At 36.9% G+C, this 25,615-nt stretch overlaps 1 protein-coding gene across 4 annotated transcripts in view; it reads right to left on the reverse strand.

Moving 5' to 3' along the window:
- LRCH3 (leucine rich repeats and calponin homology domain containing 3) overlaps positions 1–25,615 on the reverse strand; it is a 110,234-nt gene that overhangs the window by 15,085 nt on the left and 69,534 nt on the right. For 2 of the 4 annotated variants that reach the window (XM_052636272.1, XM_052636264.1), the window contains exons 11-19: positions 21,724–21,775; positions 21,191–21,340; positions 16,585–16,635; positions 15,008–15,061; positions 10,765–10,836; positions 7,115–7,163; positions 6,220–6,327; positions 4,516–4,634; positions 3,820–3,957 (exon numbers count right to left, since the gene is read on the reverse strand). In XM_052636272.1, coding sequence (XP_052492232.1) covers positions 3,820–3,957; positions 4,516–4,634; positions 6,220–6,327; positions 7,115–7,163; positions 10,765–10,836; positions 15,008–15,061; positions 16,585–16,635; positions 21,191–21,340; positions 21,724–21,775 — 793 coding nt within the window. The remainder of the gene's footprint in view (positions 1–3,819; positions 3,958–4,515; positions 4,635–6,219; positions 6,328–7,114; positions 7,164–10,764; positions 10,837–15,007; positions 15,062–16,584; positions 16,636–21,190; positions 21,341–21,723; positions 21,776–25,615) is intronic. The other 2 variants (XM_052636287.1, XM_052636279.1) reach the window with 1 other exon arrangement.

Genomic DNA, 25,615 nt, shown 5'->3' on the forward strand with positions numbered 1-25,615 from the left:
GTGTCCAACTCTGTGTGAGCCCATAGACGGCAGCCCACCAGGCTCCCCCATCCCTGGGATTCTTCAGGCAAGAACACTGGAGTGGGCTGCCATTTCCTTCTCCAATGCATCAAAGTGAAAAGTGAAAGTGAAGTCGCTCAGTCGTGTCTGACTGTTAGTGACTCCATGGAACATATCTCAACATAATAAAAGCTATATATGACAAAGCCACAGCAAACATTATCCTCAATGGTGAAAAATTGAAAGCATTTCCCCTAAAGTCAGGAACAAGACAAGGGTGCCCACTTTCACTGCTACTATTCAACATAGTTCTGGAAGTTTTGGCCACAGCAGTCAGAGCAGAAAAACAAATAAAAGGAATCCAAATTGGAAAAGAAGAAGTAAAACTCTGTTTGCAGATGACATGATCCTCTACATGGAAAACCCTAAAGACTCCACCAGAAAATTACTAGAGCTCATCAATGAATATAGTAAAGTTGCAGGATATAAAATCAACACACAGAAATCCCTTGCATTCCTATACACTAATAATGAGAAAATAGAAAAAGAAATTAAGGAAACAATTCCATTCACCACTGCAATGAAAAGAATAAAATATTTAGGAAAAAATCAAAGAGGACACTAATAGATGGAGAAATATACCATGTTCATGGATCAGAAGAATCAATATAGTGAAAATGAGTATACTACCTAAAGCAATCTACAGATTCAATGCAATCCCTATCAAGCTACCAGCAGTATTTTTCACAGAGCTAGAACAAATAATTTCACAATTTGTATGGAAATACAAAAAACCTCGAATAGCCAAAGCAATCTTGAGAAAGAAGAATGGAACTGGAGGAATCAACCTGGCTGACTTCAGGCTCTGCTACAAAGCCACAGTAATCAAGACAGTATGGTACTGGCACAAAGACAGAAATATAGATCAATGGAACAAAATAGAAAGCCCAGAGATAAATCCACACACCTATGGACACCTTATCTTTGACAAAGGAGGAAAGAATATACAATGGATTAAAGACAATCTCTTTAACAAGTGGTGCTGGGAAAACTGGTCAACCACTTGTAAAAGAATGAAACTAGATCACTTTCTAACACCATAGACAAAAATAAACTCAAAATGGATTAAAGATCTAAACGTAAGACCAGAAACTATAAAACTCCTAGAGGAGAACACAGGCAAAACACTCTCCGACATAAATCACAGCAGGATCCTCTATGATCCACCTCCCAGAATATTGGAAATAAAAGCAAAAATAAACAAATGGGATCTAATTAAAATTAAAAGCTTCTGCACAACAAAGGAAACTATAAGTAAGGTGAAAAGACAGCCTTCGGAATGGGAGAAAATAATAGCAAATGAAGCAACTGACAAACAACTCATCTCAAAAATATACAAGCAACTTATGCAGCTCAATTCTGGAAAAATAAATGACCCAATCGAAAAATGGGCCAAAGAACTAAATAGACATTTCTCCAAAGAAGACATACGGATGGCTAACAAACACATGAAAAGATGCTCAACATCACTCATTATCAGAGAAATGCAAATCAAAACCACAATGAGGCACCATCTCACACCAGTCAGAACGGCTGCAATCGAAAAGTCTACAAGCAAGAAATGCTGGAGAGGGTGTGGAGAAAAGGGAACCCTCCTACACTGTTGGTGGGAATGCAAACTAGTATAGCCACTATGGAGAACAGTGTGGAGATTCCTTAAAAAATTGCAAATAGAACTGCCTTATGACCCAGCAATCCCACTGCTGGGCATACACACCGAGGAAACCAAAATTAAAGAGACACGTGTACCCCAATGTTCATCGCAGCACTGTTTATAATAGCCAGGACATGGAAGCAACCTAGATGTCCATCAGCAGATGAATGGATAAGAAAGCTGTGGTACATATACACAATGGAGTATTACACAGCCGTTAAAAAGAATACATTTGAATCAGTTCTAATGAGGTGGATGAAACTGGAGCTGATTATACAGAGTGAAGTAAGCCAGAAAGAAAAACACCAATACAGTATACTAACACATATATATGGAATTTAGAAAGATGGTAATGATAACCCTGTATGTGAGACAGCAAAAGAGACACAGATGTATAGCATGGACTTTTGGACTCTGTGGGAGAGGGAGAGGGTGCGATGATTTGGGAGAATGGCATTGAAACATGTATACTATCATGTCAGAAATGAACTGCCAGTCTGTGTTCGATACAGGATACAGGATGCTTGGGGCTGGTGCATTGGGATGATCCAGAGAGATGATATGGGTTGGGAGGTGGGAGGGGGGTTCAGGATTGGGAACTCATGTACACCCATGGTAGATTCATGTCAATGTATGGCAAAACCAATACAGTATTGTAAAGCAAAATAAAGTAAAAATAAAAAATTTTTAAAAAAATGAAATAAAAAACATTGTTTCTTAGTTGACAGAAACTAGGAAGAATGCAAAGTATGAATAAGCCCTTCTCTTTCTGGCACTGCCAAATAGCATGCCAATTCCTATTCTCTTAATCACCACCTCAGGACCCCAAACTAAGTCTTTCAAGTCTTGGAAGCATAGTTGACTTGGCAGTACTGTTACTCCTCTTTGTCTTTTCTACACAAAGCTGAAAGCCTGTTTTCTGAGGTCACTAAATAAAAATTGGCCACCTATTTTCTTTAGAAGCAAATGCATGACTCTATTTTTGGATGTGCTAGAAGGAAAAGGGCCATATCAGTCTCCTGGGACCTTGGTAACAAAGCAGCTTTTATAATTAGAATAAAAGGTCCTTGAGAGGCTTAAAGGATTTGCATCTGGAGAGGCAGCAAGATGAATATCCAGAGTGGCAATCCAGAGGCCTGGATACAACTGCAGTAAGACTAAAGGATTTGTATCAGGAAGCCATGTGCTAAATAACAACAAATGACCAGAAAATGAGATTCTGAAAAGGTTAGACACTGCTAAGCCTGTTACAAATGCTCAGTATCCATTCAGACTCATCAAAAGAGATGTTACAACATCAAGTAATAATCAATGCAATGTGGAAACCTTGATTATATCCTGCTGTGTGTCTGTGTATTGGTGAGGGGAGAGGAGGCAGAAGAGCCATGAAAAGATATTCTTGGAACAACTGGGGATATGCAACAACTGGGGATAACCTGTAAATGCTACTGGTGTCTCATCCAGTGTCTCTACTCAGCCTGTGCATCTATCCTCCTTTCCTATCCCCACTCCCTGCTGGCTGTTAAGGGCTCATAGCTGTCTCTTCTCAGTTTCAGGCTGATCCCACAGGGAGCTCTGTGAATGAATCATATCCCACTCCCACCAACAGGGTCTAGCGCCCACATCCTACAATCCCTGGCTTCAAGCTATGGGTAAGAGCAAAGTGGCCTAGGACATTCTCAGAAATATTTAGGGGTAAGGTGTTATTCCTTTAATATGTCATGATCTTCCTTAGCTTTTTAATCTCGGAATACTATGTCCAGGATGACGTTCTCCCTCTCTGTAATGCTGGCCAATTTCTACTCATACTTAAAGAATTAGTTCAAATTTTACCTCCTCCTCTGCTGGCAAGGCTTTCCTGAACTTTCCAGGCAGCGCTGAAGTGGTCCTTTTTGTATTCCCATAGCACACTTCTGACACAACTCTTTTATAACAGCACACAGATTTAAGTTACTGTTTACAGGCCTGTTTTTTCTCTAGCAGAAGTAAGACTCAGAAGGCAGGGGCTAGACTCTATTCATATTTGTATCCTTAGCACTTACGTAATGCCTGCCTCTTAACAAATGTCTGGTGAAGAGCCAACTTTTTTTAAGCATTAAACTTACTACAGCTGGTGAGGGAACGTGAATGCTTGGGACAGATCGAGGCCGCACATGATTGGCTAAATGGCAAAGAACGACACCATCGGTTAGAGCTGCTCCAAGATCACAAGGCAGAGATACCTTCAACCGGTACTCAATATGCTAAAAATCAAGATAAAAAGCAAATAACTTAAGTACCACAATCTCTTATTTTATCTTTCTATCCTAAGTCAATAATTTCAGGAGACCCAATATTATATACACACATATACATATATATGTGTATGGTCAATGTATGTATGTACGTATGGCAGTCAGGTGACAGTGCTGCCAAGTTCCACAACAGAATCCATTTCTAATTTTCTGATTAAAAAACAAAAAACTAGATCAATTTTAAAATAAACACTACATATGATGTAAGTGTGGTATGTATATGTGCACATTTACATTAATTTTTATTAAATCTAACAAGATTTCTTTACATTGAAGCAGAAAAAAAATTTTACATAGGTAGGGCCAGGGGTTGAGCTTTATGAAGTAACCCATCTCATTTTCCTAGTAAATAGCTGAAAAAATTCATCACACACTGGGCATCACAGCACACAATGGACAGTTGTTGATTCTATTAAAAATGTGTAAGTCAAATGAAAAAGTGATGCCAGGATCATGGGTTATAGCAATATCACTTAAAAAAGTTTAACTCAAAGGCAATGTATATACTTTCCGTAGTTGATCTATTAATTCTAGCTCTTCTTCTCTCTGTCTTGAATTCTGTCTTGTTACTGGATCTTTCAAATCAGTGCTTGGTACAGAAGATGAAAGGAGGGGTGAAGCATGACCTAAAAAATATTGATAGGTGAGACAGAAAAGCAACTGCTAGTGTTGCAAAAATACTCAGATCCGCCCAATCAGTTTCCTTGAAAGTACAGAACTTTTTACTTCTGTATTGCCTTTTTTAAAAAAGGTTTTTATAATGGAAATTTAAAAATATGCACAATAATAGGGAGAATAGTATGAAAAACTACCAAATGTCCATTATCCATTGGGCTCAACTATTTTGTGTTTGATCACATCCATTTAAAAATGTTTTTATTGAATATCACACCTCCGAAAATTACACAAATCATAAGCAAAGAGCTCTCAATAAATTATCATCACAAAGCAGACACAAGCAAGTCAATAAATGGAAAATTACAAAACCCAGGAGACTCTCTCCTGTTCTCTGCCCATTGGTACCCAAGAGTTATTTCTAACACCATGGGTTCTAACTATGTAAACTTCCTGGCTTCTAATACCACAGATTAGTTTTGTCCATTTTTGAACTTTCTATAAATAAAACCATATTATATGTGTGTATGCTTTTGGGTTTGGCATCTTTTTGATCAACATTATAAGATTTATTCACATTGTTGTATGTATTACCTTGTTCATTTTCATTGCCTATTTGGTATCCTATTGTACAAATATACCATAATTATTTATCCATTGTATTGTTGTTGATGGACATTCAGTTTGGGGCTATTATGAATAACATTGCTATGAATATTTTTGAACATATCTTTTGGTATAGATATTACATGTTTCAGAAAGCAAAGTTGCTACTCATAGGATACATCGGATTGGCCAAATGTTTGTTCAATAAAGTTCTTCATGAAAATGAAAATTTTCTTTTATTTTTATCTAAAACCAAGTGAACTACCTGACGAACTCAACAAGTATTCAGCATTAGCAGATAATGTAAGCAGTTTTCTATGCTAATTTAGAGTCCCACCAGCAGCACACCTCTGGTTTGAGTTTAAATCTCACTGTTTCTAACCAGTTACATTAACAGTAATTTTGGGAGTGAAATGTCTGTTTCCACATTTAGGTAACTTCTTTGGGGATTGGCAGAGATTTGCCATATTAACTAAAAACCATGAGACTAAGCAGATCTGCTTTTAAATTACTGATTCATTTCTTTAACAATATAGACAGCTTTTACCAATGGAAAAATCTTAACAGGAGGTTATAGGGAGAAGAGACATTCATTCCCTGAAGCCCTAAAAGAGTATTTTTTTTGTTCAAACACTATAACCTGCTTTTAGGTGATACTAAGAAACTTTCTGAACAAAATGAATTTGAGCAAGATTAAGATTCTCTTCCTTTAATGTCAGTGAGATCACAGACAAATGCAGGGCTCAAAACTTTGTCTCAGTGACACCAAAGGGTAGAAGTTTATTATTGTTTTTTGTTTTTGCTTGGCCACACCACACAGGTTGCAGGATCTTAGTTCCCTGACCACGGATTGAACCTGGGCCCTGGCAGTGAGAGCACTGAGTCCTAACCATTGGATTGCCAAGGGGAGAAATTTAAAAGCATGTTAGCAGTTAATGTCATTGTATAACCATCTCCTCCCCTATCCCTCTTTTAGTCACTACCACCTACCTTTATTTGTTTCTGTCCTGACAGCTCCTCGGAAAAGGAAGCTTTCAGGGCGCTGGGGCTGGTTTTTCTGGACAGCAGCAGGAAAAGAATACGCAGAGGAATGATGAGCTGAATCAGCATGGAAAAGCAAAATAAAATTAAAGGAGATGGAAAAAAATTAAATATAATAATAGACATGACCAAAGTTCAATAAATGATAAATGAAAAAGAAATGTTAAGTGTTGCAATGATATAAAATAATAATTTTATTAATAGAAAAATCTGGTACAGAAAAGTAACCCTGAAAACAGGAGGGCTGTTTGTATGTGTTTTTATTTTTTAGGCCATGCCACATGGCTTGTGGAGTCTCAGTTCCCCAATCAGGGATTGAAACCAGACCACGGCAGTGAAAGCCCGGAATCCTAACCACTAGGCCACCAGGGAATTCCCTGTTCGTTTCAATCTTTCACTGTGGTGCACGGACTCTAGTTGTGGTATGTGGGCTTAGCTGCTCCACGACATGTGGGATCTTAGTTCTCCCACCGGGGATGAAACCTACACTCTCTGCTTTGAAAGGTGGATTCTTAACTACTGGACCACCAGTGAAGTTTCATGTATGCATTTTTAACTGTCATGTTATTCTTGGTGTATCAATAAAGACAGAATGAATGTTAATATATTAAATAGTCTTGTGCCAACCTACAGCCCTGCTAGCAAATACTCATTTTTTTGTATCAAAAGGCTGAATAGCTAAACAACCACTTGAATTAAAAAATGAAAAATGTGCAGGGCTCCCATATTTGTGCCTGATTTCTCAGAAAAGGAAGCCACTGCCATCTAAGAAGGAATTTATCAGGAAAATCCTGGTAAAGAATTATAATCAGGATGTGGTTAACTGTACTTTTGTGTCTATTACCTGTTTCTGTTGTAGGTGAATTTGATACAGCATTAGATCTGTCATCATTCTGTGGAGAAATAAATACATCAATACTTATTATTCAAGAAGAGGTACTTTCCACAGTTGTGGTAACTTAAGGATTATAAAAGAAAAAAATCATGCAACTCGATTCAAAATGAAATTTAGAAATGAGAATTTGGTATAATAAATTAATTTTGAATATTTTTTAATGCCAAATCTCTTACTTGGTTCTAGAGAGTATAAGATTTAAGTAACACATTCTCTAAAGATAGTCCTATTATGTAACAGATCTTTCCTAAGACTGTAAAAAATTAAATCATCCTAAGGCAGAAAATTTTATTGGGAAATGTATAGGAGAGAATAAAATTTTATTTTACAATAGTGTTTTTCTGGGATACTCTCTAAAGTATTTCTCCTCTACTCCTCAAATAATGTTTTAAGAAAGAGTAATGAAGGTTTCTTCATTTCAGCTAGGAAATAAGATGGTGCAAGATGACAGCTGTATTTTGAGACTAGTATTTGAATCTAAGATCTTTTTAATTTATTGACCAAAGGAACTATAAAGGAGAGAGAAGTAGCTCAACTGGTATAACGTATACCTAAAAAAAGGGACTGGAGTTAAGCTAATTAAAAAAGAAGTATTGGTTAGCTGGGTTAAAGATATTAAAGACATGGCAGAGAAGTAAAATCAACAAAAGCTAGAATTAACAAGTTTTTCAGGACTTCATATCAAGTTATATTCAATGATTAATGAATTGTACTCTATGGTAACTGGGACATTTTTGAACAGAATGACTTTAAAACACACACATACACATATACACACTCCCATGCTTTATTCTCCCTTTTGGGTTTCAGTATTTGCAGAAATCTTTTATCTCAAATTGTAGTTGGGTAGGTGAAATTAATGATGAAAGGAAATTTTAACTGCTATAAATAAACAGAAGCCATGCTGTTGAGAAAATTCCTGGAATGATCTGAAAAACAATTCTGAGGTAATGATTCCTTGATTTGATACTCTCAGGCCAAGAATTAAGACTTAAAAAGTAAGCTGCATTCTTGAGTGAAGAACTGTATCACATCTTCATTAGTGAAAAAGACAACATGTTCATCAAGTATAATGATGCCAGTAAACAAAGTTTAGGATGCTGAGAAGAAATGGGAATTTAAATAACAAGTTTAAAGTAAGAGCAACAGGCACTAGTAAAGGGAATGAACAGCAAGTGAGGCAAAAGCTGGATATCTTTGTAAGAGAACAAAAGACTATCCTTATCTTCAAAGAATATGAGATAGGAAGGAGAAAGCTAGTTAGCTCAACAAAGACCTACTGAAAGACCAATGGTACAAACTGAAAAACATAAGTAGAGATTATTCCAGATACAGAGGGAAAGAAAAATTAAAAAAGACCTATTACTGTGAGATAGATTAGAAACTTTTAACAGATTTAGGAATAAAATGATAAAGTTAATAGGCAACCCTACTAGATAAGGATCATGGCACTTGGTCCCATCACTTCATAGCAAACAGAGGGGGAAACACTGGAAACAGTGACAGACTTTATTTTGGGGGGCTCCAAAATCACTGCAGATGGTGACTGCAGTCATGAAATTAAAAGACGCTTGCTCTTAGGAAGAAAAGTTATGACCAACCTGGACAGCATATTCAAAAGCAGAGACATTACTTTGCCAACAAAGGTCCATCTAGTCAAAGCTATGGTTTTTCCAGTAGTCACGTATGGATGTGAGAGTAGGACCATAAAGAAAGCTGAGCGCCAAAGAATTGATGCTTTTGAACTGTGGTGTTGGAGAAGACTCTAGTGAGTCCCTTACACAGCAAGGAGACCCAACCAGTCCATCCTAAAGGAAGTAAGTCCTGAATATTCAGTGGAAGGACTGATGTTAAAGCTGAAACTCCAATACTTCACCCACCTGATGCGAAGAACTGACTCATTTGAAAAGACCCTGATGCTGAGAAAGACTGAAGGTGGGAGGAGAAGGGGATGACAGAGGATGAGATGGTTGGATGGCATCACCAACTCAATGGACGTGAGTCTGAGTAAACTCTGGGAGTTGATGATGGACAGGGAGGCCTGGCGTGCTGCAGTCCATGGCATTGCAAAGAGTTGGACACGACTGAGCAACTGAACTGAACTAGATAAGGAAGAGCTAAAACACATTCCACTGAATGGCAGCAAATCTTCTCACCTCCAGAAGTACCAAAAGATAACATACAGTTGGGTGTAATGAAAAACAAAGCCAGACTAGAGGGGTCTTATAAAATGGGGACTTTTAAAATATGTTTTTATTGAAACTGTAAATCTAACTGATTTGCACTCCACTATACTAAAATAATTAGCTCAAACCATGCTGATAGCCTTACTGTAACAAATTAACTTTTCTCTTATATACCTTCCTTGAAATTTTGAAAACAGTCCCTCAGATAATTTTCTGTGTTGTTCAAATAAGGAACGTACTGAGAAAGGCTAACAAAAGGTTAATATAGAAGAGAATTAGAAAGTTTTTTCAGAAGTCATTCAGGTATGAGTAGCTTCAATAAGAAACAGAAAGCAGGTTTATCAGGTTTACAGATGTAAGCTGGGGTTAGCACCTGGAAGGACATGACTTGAGATTCTGAAGTATTCTGGTAAGCTAGAAAATTTTAAATGTTCACAAATAAAAATTAAGCAGGAAAACAAGATACAATATTTAGAAATTATTATCATTTAGGAGTATAATTAAAACATTTGAGAATTACAGTGGGTACTGAGTAAAATGAACCCTGAAAAGGAAAACCCCAACCTAACACTCAGGTAGAGATGTGAATAACCCTGGTTTCATGCTTAGCACCATGTGGGCTCTAATGAGGGGGACCATGGAGTCAAATGGAGGTGGAGAACTTGTGAAAGTCCATAAGGACAAACAGGCTAGGAAAGGGACATAAAAGGGCCAAAGCTTAATTTACAGAGAAGACAAGGGAGGCATCATGATAATTTCCAATTATAAAGATTCCCCTACATAAGAACTACTAAATAACTAGAAAATCTCCACTCTGAAAAGAAAAGAAGAAACAGGCGAGGTGTAAATCACAGGAGGACAGATATAAGTTAGACAAGGAGAGGACCTGGTTGACAATGAGGATTATTAATCATTTATGTATCAAATGATAATAAGCATGGAATTATCATCCTTAGAGGGAAGCCTTCAAAAAATAAAACACCACAGGTTTTTAATTTAGACTTACATATGATCTCCACTGTAACTTCCTACTTAAGCACAAAAGCAGCCATAGACACATGGGAGTGGCTGTGTGTCAATCAAACAGCAACAGGTGGCCTAGGGACCATAGCTTACTGACCCCTACTATAAAAGGGTTTTAGCAGCGAACAGTCTCCCAGTTTGGGAGACTGGGACTCAAGTTATTTCGCATGCACTTAGCCAACAGAGTTAATTCAAATAAAAACTCATGATCAAAGTAAAATAGTAACAAAGTTACAAAGTAAACTCATGATCAAAAAATTCTTTGATAATAAAATTAGAATACTTCGAGTAAAATCTCAATGTAAATATATTAATGAAGGCACTATGTTTCTGGCATAATAAAACTTGCAAAAGTTCCTGGTAAATTACAATAACGAGATGTACTGATACCTGAAGAGGCCTGAAGGCAGAAGCATGAGGCAGGGTAGCAGCATAACCCACTTGATTCACACCTGACAGCGACTAAATTGCAAAAGAAAAAGAGAAGAAACAGAAGGCAGCATTTACGTTAGCAAAATGTCAGGCAGGCAGGCAGGCAGGCAGGCAGATCTTCTCAGTAAAAGCAGAAAAGGAAAGGTCACTGAGAAACTTTCAAATGGTTCACTAAGACATTGACAGGGCAGAAAGAGAACACCTGGGAGAAAAGGCCTGTGATTTAACACAGTTTCTCCACCTTTAATTCAACTATTTCAATACCCCATACCACATTAATCAAGAAGTGAAAGACATGATTTAACAGAGAAATAAAATAGAACATAATTTTTTTAAATAGCAAAACAGCCTTAGAAACAAATGAGTCCTGTGCTATTCCTATAGCAGGGGAAACAAATCGAGTCAAAGAGTTCGTTTTAACTGACCAGAACTGGCATGAATAAGGGCAATATTTTAATATTAATCCAAATTAGATTTATTATAATTCAGTTTACTGGCTCTGGTGTGAGATGCCAGGATATAAGGGTTTTGCATCACACCTTAAGGATAAACCAGCATTTCATTTCTGCTTCTGTCAAAGTCCAAATGACCTCTAAAACATACAATTTTCCATGTGTTTGAATCTTTTATCCTTTCACCAATCTATGAATACATACAACTAGTTAAATATATTAGAGATACTGTTATAATCTATTATATAGAATTTTATAGATAAAAGTTGTTTAAAACATGACAATTTTTTTTTTACTGGTGGGGAATGGAAATCAGAGAAGACAAGACTTTCACAAAGGGTGCTTGGGTGGGATTTTACTTGTTAAAAATGCCAAAGGCTTAAAGATATTAAAGTCTTTATAAGTTAAATAATTAAAAAAAATTAAACTATGATCACAAATACCTGAATCATGGGATAAATGAACAGGAACACAAGCGGTATTTAGAAAAAGGTAAGATGATCAATAAAATAAATACAACTATAATTTTAATGAGCTGATAGATAGCAATGTTTTTTTCATGTGTGCAAAAAAAAAAGCACGTAATACTCACAATAACATTATCTATCTTAAGGTAGAAAAAGTGAAAAAAGAAATGTACAAGAACAGACTGTGACAGCAGTCTTACATTTTATATGCTTTTACTTGTTTAGATTTCCTGGGCTTCCTTATAATCAAATGGACTTAAATTACTGTCAATCTCAAGTATGTCCTGTGTGTTTAGTCACAGTCATGTCTGACTCTGAGATCCCACAGACTGTAGCCCACCAGCCTCCTCTGTCCATGGGGATTTTCCAGGAAAGACTACTGGAGTGGTTTGCCATGTTCTCCTCCAGGGGAGCTTCCCAACCCAGGGATTGAATGCCGGGGATCAGATGCAGGTCTCCCACATTGCAGGCAGATTCTTTATCATGTGAGCTACCAGGGAAGCCCAATCAAGTATAAAAAGGCTAAATGGCACTTTGTTGGCAAAGGAGGAAAAAATGAATGGAGAGAAGAGGAAGTGAAATGAGTCCAAATCTTTGCTAGTATCTAGCACTAAGTTGGCAAAGAAGGAAAAAAGGAATGGAGAGAAGAGGAAGTGAAATGAGTCTAGATACTTGCTAGTACCTAGAGATGGGCTAGACATAGATGTAATATATACGAAAGCAACAGAGCCTGAAGGGCAACCATAAAAGAATGTTAGTGTAACAGATATTAAACATTTCTAATACTTATGTCAAATCCCATATTTCAAGGTCTTTAAATCAAATTCAACATTTACTTGCTGTATCATCAGACCTTCTCATCATGAAACTATTTTTTTTGACAACTTTTTCTTTTTATCCTGACTGTGATTTTATTTTTTTATTTTGGCCACACCATGCAACTTGCAGGATCTTAGTTCCCTAGACTGAACCTGGGCCACTGTAGTGAAAACACCCAATTGTAACCACTTGACTACCTTAACAAACGAGCAATTATTACACGTAAAGAATACATAAAACTTCCAAATTATTCAGGAATTACTTATTAGTAATTAATAACTAATATATCCCAGGAATTATGATAGGGATTGAGTACACATAGGTAAATGCAACAAAGAATATCCCCATGCCCATGAAACTTATAATCTAACAGTCTATCGTTGGGGGAGGGATATGAAAAACAATAAACTCCCACCTAAAAGTACAATGAAGATGAGTAACAGTGAAGAACTGATTTGGGGTTAAGCAGTGTTGCAAAGGCCATTTTAAGGATGTGACATTTAAGTTGATACCAGATAGATCAGTAGGAGTCAACCAAGGGGTATATGGAGGGAATGAGAGACACTGCACGCAGATGGAACAGCATTTGTAAAGATCCTGAGGTAGGAAAGGGTTTCTCATATCTGTAGAGCAGAAAAAAATGCTGACATAGCATGAGACCAGAAATGAGAGACAGATAATAGCCAGAGTGCACAGGAACTTATAGGCCATGTTAAGAAGTCTGCAACTTTTTCTAAAGGGTTTGCAGACCATGTTAAGAAGTATATGGACTTTATTCTACCATGTGAAGATAATACTTAAGCTCTTAAAAGTCATTTAAGTGTAGTTTTGATAAGATCAGAGGAGAGGTATGATTTAAAAAATGGCTCTTTGTGTACATGTTGGACACTATTTGGCATGCAAAAATATCTGAGACATGGTTCTTGCTTTTAAAGGCCGTCTAATTTATGCCAGACATGAATACTATTAAGTAAAATACTAGTGTATGTGTTTGAAAATGGCTGAAATTTCAAATTTCACACTAAGGGGGGATTTTGTGGCTGTTTTTCCAAATTCCACTTTTTCCTTGATAAAAAAGTCTGGGCATTCAGCACTTACTATATGCGTTATTAAATCTAATCTTCAGTTCCCTAAAGTGTTTTCAATTATAGTACAACACAGCATGGTGTTCATGCAGGTTTTAAGTCACCCGGATCTAGATCTGAACCAGCCTTGGACTTATTAGCTATGTGATCTTGGATAAGTCACATCTGGACAAAACATTCTGTGCCTCAGTAATCATTTGTAAAATGGTGTTAAGTTTACCCTTAGCTCTTTAGGCTGCTGTGAGGATGAATGAAATAATGCTGGTACAGTGTCTGGGTCATCACAGGCTCTCAGTATTTTTCTACATTAATTTATTATTTGCTTCTCAAGCCAATTAACTTCAACTAAAACTCCAGAAGCTTATTTCTTTATAAGACTGCCCAGTTAAAATGTGCTTTATCCATCATAAAGGAAATGATGATTGCAGAACAGAGATTTTTGACAGTGAAAGTTTATGTAACCGGAACCTCATGCTGACGTACATGTAGTTCATGCAATAGCATGCACAGAGGCAGCAGTTATCAGCTCCTAAGACAGGAATTGCTACAGACAATAGGCTTTTGAACTGCTGGTTTTCAATACTACAGTGAAAAAAGTTAACATAAAACATGATGGGAAAACCAACTGTGTAAATGGTTAGAATCCTCTTGCAAAGCTGATAAAAATGAGACTACCAATAAAGTTCTCGTGTTATACTCATTTTCATCTGATGAAACAGACAATAAGTAAACCAATGTGTTTTACGGTTATCTTCTAAATTTGCATGTGTTCAATAAAGTCAAATAAAATTTAAAAAGAAAAGCAAACTAATGTTAACAAAGATCAGTAGATAGCATTCCAAGTTAATGTTTCCCTGAGTTTAAAACATAAAATGGGTATGGAGGGATAATCTTGAGATGGAAGTATTTTTTTAAAGTTTGGGATTTTCAGTAGCTTAAAATAGATAATAAAATAGGGTGTCAAATATACAGTCATATAATTAGCATCATGAAGTAATAAGGGAACCATTCATCATACAGGTGACTCACAAAACAAATTAATGATTAACAATGTACATCTGCAATTAGAAATTTCATTTTAAAAACTAATATATTATGCCATCTCCTCCAACACACATACAAAGCCATATGGTTCTCAATGCAGATGTTTTACTTTTGAGAACAGTAATAAAGGTATTTGAATCACATCTGCAGAATACTTGTAATACTGGGTAAATCATGAAAAGTAATGTTGGGAGACGTTCTAACTACTTGCAAAGCTTTCAGTAATGATGCTCATCATGTTTTATGGTATTTAGATCAATTCAGAAAGAAAAGTACAATAGCTATTCTCCAATCTTACAGCAATGTAAAACTCCATTTTGTGCAAGGTTCTTACCACTAACAAGGCACTATCATCAGTGTGCTGAGACCTTCTGGATGGGAAGGGACACTGGAGAGGTGGAGAAAAATGAAGCAGTGTCAAAACCAAGCTATGCACACACAGGATGAATTTCACAAATACACACGCAGAGAGACATACTAACATATACTTGTAAAGATGCCAACATACAGGACCACATTCACAGTCATTCAGAATTCATGCATCATAACAGCTAGTAAGTTGTGAGTAATGATTTTCTTCTCAAGAACTTAAACAATTTGAAATATGATTTTATTGCCTAAAAACTTTCTAAAGTGAGGAGGGAACAGGAGATTATTCTCTGTTCTAAGAAGAGAAAGCTGAAGTACAGATGTAGCAATAACATAAAGAATTTCTGCTTATTTAGTGAGCTAGTGATAAATTCAAAACAATAAACCCAAGAGTCATGCCTCCTATTCCAAGCATCTCTTCATTACCTTTCAAGACAAAACAAGGGTACAATTGGAAATTTTAAACTGTACATGTCATTTTCCTGAAGAGCTTTAGTTTTATATAATGAATTACTCCAGAAGGATCATTAAGAAGGAAATGTTTGGGTAAAAAAGCAAGAGTATATTAACTTATCAAATTCTGACTGTCAAAAGTTTGTATAGTTATTACCATGAGAAGAAAAGACAACTGAAAATGCTTGAGTGAATCTTTTGGGTGTTACACCAATGCCCAAGTTCTCAAATAAATGAACAAAAACAGTTACTATATGTCAAAGATTTAAAAAACTTTATAATGAATAATTTAAAACATTTCCAATATATTTTACTAATCTAGAAACACTTGTGCTACGAAAACACCATGCTGAAAACTGATGCTTATAAAGCCCCATGTGTTAGGTTTTCAAATAACTTATTTTACAAAAAACAAAGTCATCATTCACATGAAAAAACATGTTAATGCATCCTTAAGGAAGTGGTGATCATAAACTCAAAAAATAAAAAGGCAAAGTCAAAGGAAAGTAGCTAATGAAAAAGCCAACTACAAGAAAAAAACTTATTTAGTAAGCATCAGTTTAACAGATCAAAACAGATGCCCAGATTTTCAAAAAGGTTAATAAGCAATTAATCTCACATGTCAATCTGTAATGAAAATGTACAACTTATGATAAAATTAATGTGTACAAAGCATAACCAATAACATACACACTTAGGAAATGAGCTCCGAAGTGGAAATACTATGTAGAGCTTTTGGTTTAATACTGACACCAATCACCTGTGTTAGATACAGATCTCAGGACCATCTCTCATTACACAGTAGCTTTGAAAATGGATGAGGGAGATGATATCTCTGCTGGGGATGCAAGGAGGGTAATAAATAACCTCCAGATGGATGTGTATAAATTAAAAAAAAAATCCTGATCTATAGATTGTGATAAACTTCCTGGCCTGTGTCTTTTTTCCCTAGTAAGTAGATTTTTGTGAAGGGAAAAAAGAAAATGCCAATAATTTGATCACTAAAAACATATGATAATCACATGCAAACTATTTCATTTTCATTGCAGTAATAAAAAATTTCAAAGAAAGGTGATTAAATAAACTTACCTCACCAACTAAGGGGGTGTGTTGTTTTTGTGGACTTTGCGATGCTTTTTGCTATATACCCCACAAGAAAGGGAAGTTGGTTAGAATTTGGAACACTGGAAATGAAAAATTCTATTCATTAAATAACCACTCACATTAATTTCTGTATCTCTTATGTATGACACTTTTCTAAATTAACTGGTTACAAGATGCTACCCTTTCCTTAAGTAGCTTATATTTTAAATGCGGAAAAGCAGTAAGCTGATATACACTTTTCTGTGTATACAGGCATCTATAAACATAACATTTAAAAAACTACGCTTTTTAAAATATGTACACGGATAAAAACATATTCACAGAGTAGTGATCTCTCACTATATTTTATCAATGAAATCATTCTTTCTCTAATGGCTTCAAATATTACTCCAATGCAAACAGCTTTAGCTCTCTCCCGTTAGCCAAATTTCAGGCTTGTATTTCAAATGTTTGTGGAAACTCTCTACCTGGAAACCCCACTGTCATCTTATGTTCAACATAACTAAAAAAACTCTTCCATTTCCCATAATAACTGGCTCTTACGTTTAACTTGCTAATTTCTGTTATTACGTCAATTAACAATCTCACAATATCTGCACTGAGTGTTTTACAATGTGTTCCTATACACAGTATCTCAAGTGATTCTTCTTATTCTGTGAGGTAATCACCATAATCATATTCTTTAAAGATGAAAAAATTGAGGATAGAGAGTTTGTATTGGAGAAGGAAATGGCAACCCACTCCAGTATTCTTGCCTGGAGAATCCCAGGGACTGGGGAGCCTGGTGGGCTGCCGTCTATGGGGTCGCACAGAGTCGGACACGACTGAAGTGACTTAGCAGCAGAGAGTTTGTATGGTCTGTGCAAGGTCACAAAGTAAGCAGCAGAACTCAGATTTGTACCTATGTCTTCTGACTCTAAATCTGACCTTCTTTCCACAGAGCTAATTCCCATTAAAACCATTCTTTTAGCTTCAAAATCTTGCTTTGGAACCTTTTTTTCCCCATTCATCGTCAATGATTTTTCAACATTCACTACACATCTATGTATAGGATATAATGATGCTTCTTCTAAAAACTCTTGTTATTTTATAAAACGCTTTGTGGTAGCAAGGGGTGTAGCACATACCATACTAATAAAAGTACTAGGTGCAGCCACAGTTATTCTCAAATAGTCGCTATTTAACTGTTAAATATTACACAAATAAGGAAAATAAAGCCATAGAATGGCTCAGTAACTTTCCAAAAATCAAGCATATGCCTAGTAGCAAAGCTAGACTCAAATTCAGGTATTTCTGATACTAGGACCTTACCATTGGACAACACTGCTTTTCCTTAGGAAACTTAAGAGATTGTCTAGTTTTATGCCTTCATCTAATTACCGCAATTACTCTCTATTTCATTTTCTTGCTGATATGTTCTTACATGAGATTAGTTTTTCAGAAGTACCTTCCTTCTCATGTTTTTCTCCTGCTTACGAACTAAAATTGCTCTTGTCTGCCTAACTGTTCAAGATCAAACTCCAATTTGACCTTTAATCAAGGCTATCTACAATGTAATTATCTCTTACTAGTTATATGACTTCCACATAAGGCAAGTTAACTGAGTTTTTATGTGAAATGCATAGAACACCACTTAGGACATAATATGTGTTCAGTTCAGTTCAGTTGCTCAGTCGTGTCCCACTCTTTGCGACCCCATGAATTGCAGCATGCCAGGCCTCCCTGTCCATCACCAACTCCCGGAGTTCACTCAGACTCACATCCATCGAGTCAGTGATGCCATTCAGCCATCTCATCCTCTCTCATCCTCTTCTCCTCCTGCCCCCAATCCCTCCCAGCATCAGAGTCTTTTCCAATGAGTCAACTCTTCGCATGAGGTGGCCAAAGTACTGGAGTTTCAGCTTTAGCATCATTCCTTCCAAAGAAATCCCAGGGCTGATCTCCTTCAGAATGGACTGGTTGGATCTCCTTGCAGTCCAAGGGACTCTCAAGAGTCTTCTCCAACACAGTTCAAAAGCATCGATTCTTCGATGCTCAGCCTTCTTCACAGTCCAACTCTCACATCCATACATGACCACTGGAAAAACCATAGCCTTGACTAGACGGACCTTAGTCAGCAAAGTAATGTCTCTGCTTTTCAATATGCTATCTAGGTTGGTCATAACTTTACTTCCAAGGAGTAGGTGTCTTTTAATTTCATGGCTGCAATCACCATCTGCAGTGATTTTGGAGCCCAAAAAAATTAAGTCTGACACTGTTTCCACTGTTTCCCCATCTATTTCCCATGAAGTGATGGGACCGGATGCCATGATCTTTGTTTTCTGAATGTTGAGCTTTAAGCCCACTTTTTCACTCTCCTCTTTCACTTTCATCAAGAGGCTTTTCAGTTCCTCTTCATTTTCTGCCATAAGGGTGGTGTCATCTGCATATCTGAGGTTATTGATACTTCTCCCGGCAATCTTGATTCCAGCTTGTGTTTCTTCCAGTCCAGCGTTTCTCACGATGTACTCTGCATAGAAGTTAAATAAGCAGGGTGACAGTATACAGTCTTGATGCACTCCTTTTCCTATTTGGAACCAGTCTGTTGTTCCATGTCCAGTTCTAACTGCTGCTTCCTGACCTGCATACAGATTTCTCAAGAGGCTGGTTAGCCATTATCATTAACTGAGAGTCAGTAAAGCATTCTGGTCCTTGACCAGGGATTTGAGCCAGCCCATCCCCCTTTCTTTTTTCTTTCTAGTTTTATTGAGATGTAAGAATCTGCCTGCAATGTGGGAGACCTGGGTTCGATCACCGGGTTGGGAAAATCCCCAGGAGGAGGGCATGGCAACCCACTCCAGTATTCTTGCCTGGAGAATGCCCAAGGACAGAGGAGGTTGGTGTGCTACAGTCCGTGGGGTCACAAAGAGTCAGACACAACTTGAGCAACTAAGCACATTAGTTAGTTCACACATAGCATTGTTATCAGTTTATGGCAGAGAGCACTATGATCTGACTTACAGAAGTCATGAAATAATTACCATAATAAGTTTAGTGATATCTACCATCTCATACAGATTCAAAATAAAAGAAAAAACAACAACGATGAAATGATGAACTTTTAGGATATACTTTCTTAACAACTTCCACATTTAACATATAAGCTGTATTAGTACATTACATCTCTAATTCTTATTTATCGTATGACTGGAAGTTTGTACCTTTTGGATACCTTCATCAAATTCCCCCTTCCCCATGCCATGCCTCTGGTAATCACAATTCTCACCTCTTTTTTAATGAGCTTGTCTGTTTTTGAAGTATAACTGATCAACAACACTATATTAGTTCCTGGTACACAATATAATGATTTCCTATTTCTGTATCAAAGTGATCACCATGATAAGTCTAGTTACCATCAAGATTTTTTTTTTTAAAGAAACTATTTATTTTCCATCCGCTTCATTTCCATTTTCTATTCAGTTTGTCTTGATTAGAATCTTTGCTCTGCCACTTACTAGCTGAGTATTTAACCTTAGGAAAACTCTTATCCTCTCTGGGCGTCAAATATCATCATTGCAGGCTTCATACATTTGAAAAAAATATAAGAATTTATCATGTGTATGGTAGTTAAAGAAGACACACTTTGGCTAGAGTTATGAAAAAAGAGAAAGCAATTAGAGGATGAGTGATTCATCTGTTCAATCATTTAAAAAGTATTTACTGAGCTTTACTGTTGGCTAAGGCTTGGTTAGACCTAGAGAAACATCAGTGAATAAACATGATAGAAAGAACATGTCCCTTTCTTCATGGAGTTTACAGATAAATGAGAGACAGATACATATATATGGGCCATGCCACTAAGCTTGTGGGATTTTAGTTCCCTGAGCAGGAATCCAACAAGGGCCTGTGGCAGTGAGAGCATAGAGTCCTAACCACTGGACCACCAGGGAATTCCTGGGAAAGACATACATTAAACATGTGAAAATATAATTATTTTAAAAAGAAAAAAAAAATCTAAGATGACTGCAGAACAAAAAGATGTAAGTAACACAGGCCAAAAAAGTGAACCAGATTTAGAGACAACTATAGAGTCTGTTAAAAACAGAAGTGTTAATAAGGATTATTAACTGAGTAGCTGGGGAGAAAACAGAAAGGAAAGAATCTAAGATGACTAAAGTATTAAGCCTGTGAGCCTTGCAAATTTTTGAGGTAAGGAAGTGAGTGATAGGTTCAGGTAACGATAGTTTAAATCTTCATGGCACTTTACAGTTTACACAGCATTTTCACTTTCATGATGCACTAGAGATTTAGGAAACACCAGCTGGACAGTAAAGTGATATGTCTAATGACAGATAGCTAATTAAGAGTAAGAGACTACCTCTGTCCTAAAAGCAAGATCAATCACTTCTGGTTATCCTCAAGCCTATCTACCTTTGAGGACAGTTAATTAATCACAAACAGGAGACAGTTATACTATTTACTCAAGAATTCTTATGATTATCAATTTTTTCCCCCCATGAAGACAATAAAACCTGACAGCCTCAGTGAAACAAATATGCACTTAATTCTAAGAAGCTTTAGGAGTACCATTCAATGAATCCAAAGAACTCACCTTGACAAAGTCCAGGACAGCATCTCTCTGAATCTGCTTGGTCCTTATTTTCTCCTCCTCATACTGCAGGGCAGCAAGTTGTGCCTCTCTCCGAGTACGTTCTACTAATTGTTCTCTTCTCCGATGAAGTTCCAGGTCTGTCTGTGAAAACTGGAACAAGAGGATCATTCTGCATATGCAAGTAGGGATAAAGATCAACTTACTAATATTCTTTATCAATTTTGGGAAACTACTGCTGACCCAAGCCATTTTTACTTTGCATTCACTGAGCATTTCTTCAGATGTGCTTATTGTTAATTTGTTCCCATTTCTGCACTGTGTTCTGATATGTATTATAGAGACTTATTTTCTCTCTGGTACTTTCTCTATAACACATTGCTACTCATATCAGGTGCACATTATGTTAATTGTAGATTGAAGAGACAGGTAATACAATTTAGAGATGTTTGGGAATTAACTGCAATTTAAATATTATAAAAGAAGAAAATCATCTTAATTTAAAAAGAAACTAAAACTGGAAAATTTTTTTTTACCTGATTGTGACTTGGTGATAGTGATAAGAGAGAAGATGGCTCAGCTGGAACTCTGATCCAAAAAAGAAAAATAGAAAAGAAAAAACTCTTTGATAAGACAGATAAATAAAAGATAAGTGGAATTTTACTGTCAATGTAGTTTTCTATTAATCAGCAGGCAAACTGTCTGGTCAACACTGAAAGACCAACTGCATTTTATAAACTTGAACCCAAGTCATTAAATTAAGCTACAGGAACACCTGATGTCTCCAACTCATATTTCATGTGATGATATCACCGATCAAACTATACATAGTGAACAACTGTCTATGTCAGCCAGTGCTGATGATAGTTATTTGAGATCACTTTCAAACAGTATTGTTTCTTTACAGCTCACAGAACTACATCTTCTTTATTACTAGGACTGAAACAAGATACATGTACATGGAGATGGTTTATACACAAAGCCACTTTATCAACACAGTTCTGGAATACTACAGAACCTATAACTTTACGTGTGAAGTGAAGCGAAGCGAAGTTGCTCAGTCATGTCCGACTCTTTGCGACCCCATGGACTGTAGCATACTACGCTCCTCTGTCCATGAGATTTTCCAGGCAAGAGTACTGGAGTGGGTTGCCATTTCCTTCTCCAGGGGATCTTCCTGACCTAGGGATCGAACCCAGGTCTCCCACACTGTAGGCAGATGCTTTATCATCTGAGCCACCAGGGAAGTCCACTAACTTTATGTGTAGAGCACATCTACTCTCATTTTTAATTGAAGAGCAATTTTAGTAACATAATTGAAGATTTTGTTGATTTTTATCTTTAAGAAAAATATGAAACCTGATTTGATGCTTAAAAAAAACAGTAAAACTTGCTTTTCAGTTTTATCAGTGTTAATTCTTATATTTTGGTATTTATTTCTTGCTGTATTTCCTAAAGTTCAAAAATATATCAGAAAACAAAAACTTAAGCTAGTCTATTGTTCTTTCATGCTACATTTTTTTCTTATATTGGTTTCAAATCTTTGAAGTATTCACAAAATTTTTTTTAAATTTCTAGGCATTAAAAAAACTTTGACAGAATAAATTGTTTATAATTTTTAAAAGGAACAGAATAAATTACTTAATGCCTACCAAATTAACTACTTAATAACTTCCTATACAAGATTTAAAATAATGTTAAAGGTAGAGATTTAAAACTTCCTTAACTTTCTATTAATCCTCGCCAACCTTAATCCTAGCACGGCTAACCAGAGCATACTCAGTCACAAGTCTCGCAAGAAAAGAGAGGAATGTATCGGTAGGATAAGATTTTTAACTGGGATATAACCAATAAAGAATGAGAGATGAGTGACTTCAGGACCATGTACTAGAATAACTGGCATTAAGTGCAAGTTTGTCCCAATTTACCAACTTCACTGTTTACATTTCTTATAGTTTTTATTGGCCATCTATAGATAAACTATACCAGAAAGGATCATATAAAACCATCTCAAGTGGGTGTATGTGCCCTGATTTGAACATTTTTCTTTAATAATGCTTTTTAAGCAAAACTTTTTAATATACATCTTTATATCCTCATTTCTTCACCCTCTTTTTTACACCAAATCTCAAAAGTTGGTTGAATTCACTGTTTCCACTTCATCTCATCCCATTTTATTTTGAACCCACTCCAATCTGGATCTGTCCTCACAACTTCACTGAAACTGCTCTCTTCAATTTGGGCACTTTACATGTCCAAATCCAATATTTATTCTCAGCCCTCACCTTCCTGAACCTATCAGCAGTATGTGAGATTTGCTTCTCTCTCTCCCCACATGTCTTGAGAATATCTCTTCACTTAGCCTGTGGGACATGACCTTCTTTCTCCTATTTCCATAACCATTCCTGCTTGTCTCTACTACCATACCATTATGTTCATTTCACACGCTAGCAAGGTTATACTCAAAATCCTTTAAGACAGGCTTCAGCAGTATGTGAACTGAGAACTTCCAGATGTACAAGCTGGGTTTTGAAGTGGCAGAGGAACCAGAGATCTAATTGCCAGCATCAGCTGGATCAGAGAAAGCAAGGGAATTCCAGAAAAACATTTACTTCTGCTTCACTGACTATACTAAGGCCTTTGACTGTGTGGATTAAAACAAACTGTGGCAAATTCTTAAAGAAATGGGAGTACCAGACCATCTTACCTGTCTCCTGAGAAATGTGTATGCGGGTCAAGAAGCAACAGTTAGAACTGAACATGGAACAATGGACTGGTTCAAAATTGGGAAAAGCTATATATTGTCATCCTGCTTATTTAACTTACACACAAAGTACATCGCACAAAATGCTGGGCTGGATGAATCACAAACTAGAATCAAGACTGCCAGGAGAAATATTAATAGTCTCAGACATGCAGATGATACCACTCTAACAGCAGAAAGTGAAGAGAAGCTAAAGAGCTTCTTGATGAAAATGAAAAGGAGAGTGAAAAAGCTGGCTTGAAACTCAACATTTAAAAAACCAAGATCATGGCAACTAGTCCCATCACTTCATTACAAATCGAAACAGAAAAAGTAGAAGCACTAACAGATTTTATTTTCTTGGGCTCCAAAATCACTACAGATGGTGACTGCAGCCATGAAATTAAAAGATGTTTGCTTGTTGGAAGGAAAGCTATGACAAGCCTAGACAGCATACAAGCAGAGACATCACTTTGCCAACAAAGGTCCGTATAGTCAAAGTTATGGTTTTTCCAGTAGTCATGTACAGATGTGAGAGTTGGACCATAAAGTAGACTGAATGCCAAAGAACTGATGCTTTTGAACTGTGATGCTGGAGAACACTCTTGAGAGTCTCTTGGACTGCAAGGAGATCAAACCAATCCATCCTAAAGGAAATCAACCTTGAATATTCACTGAAAGGACTGATGCTGAAGCTGAAGCTCTGATACTTTAGCCACCTTACGTGAGAGCTGACTCACTGGAAAAGACCCTGGGAAAGACTGAAGGCAACAGGAGAAGGTGGCAGCAGAGGATGAGATGATTAGATAGCATCACCAACTCAATGGACATGAACTTGAGCAAACTCCAGGAGACGTGGAGGATAGAGGAGCATGGTATGCTGCAGGGTGTAAGAGTACCTGATAAGTATTTGCAGTCGCAAAGAGATGGACACAACTTAGCGACTGAACAATAACAACAAACAATCTAGTTGTTTAAGCCTTAATTCTCTCCCCTTCACTCTAAATTTATGTATCTAGACCTGCTTACCTGGTAACACCACCGAACTTCTAGCAGCATCTCAAGTAGAACATACGTTGTATGTATGTTAGTCCCTCACTCGTGTGCGACTCTTTGTGACCCCACAGACTGTGTAACCCACCAGGCTCCTCTGTCCATGGGATTCTCCTGGCAAGAACACTAGAGTGGGTTGCCATCCCCTTCTCCAGGGGTTCGACCCAGGGATCGAACCTTGGTCTCCTGCATCACAGGGAGAGTCTTTACCGTTTGAGCTACAGGGAGATCTCAAGTAGAACATAAGCACAACTTAATTTTCATCTCACACTTCAAAACGGTTCTGCCTCACTTACACTCCTTAGTGCTCCTGGGGCACACCAAGTACGTTCCTCTGTAATGGCTTCTGCCTGGACTGTCCCTCCCCTAGACAGCCAGAATCCTCGACCCCTCCTTGGGGTTTCGATCAAGACATCATTACCTCATACAGTGGCTCTCACTTTCCCCTCAACCTGACTCAGTATTAACTCTTTCATCCTGCTTTATTTTTCTTCCTAGCACTGAGCAGTACCTGATAAGTATTTGTTACATATATTTGTCTATTGTTGCGTTGTTAAAGGTTAACTATGTGACATCAGGGACCTAGAACATAACCAGACTATGGCAGTGCTCAAGAAATATTATTTAAACAA

This window comes from Budorcas taxicolor, chromosome 1, assembly GCF_023091745.1.
Source record: "Budorcas taxicolor isolate Tak-1 chromosome 1, Takin1.1, whole genome shotgun sequence".
Lineage (NCBI taxonomy): Eukaryota > Metazoa > Chordata > Mammalia > Artiodactyla > Bovidae > Budorcas > Budorcas taxicolor.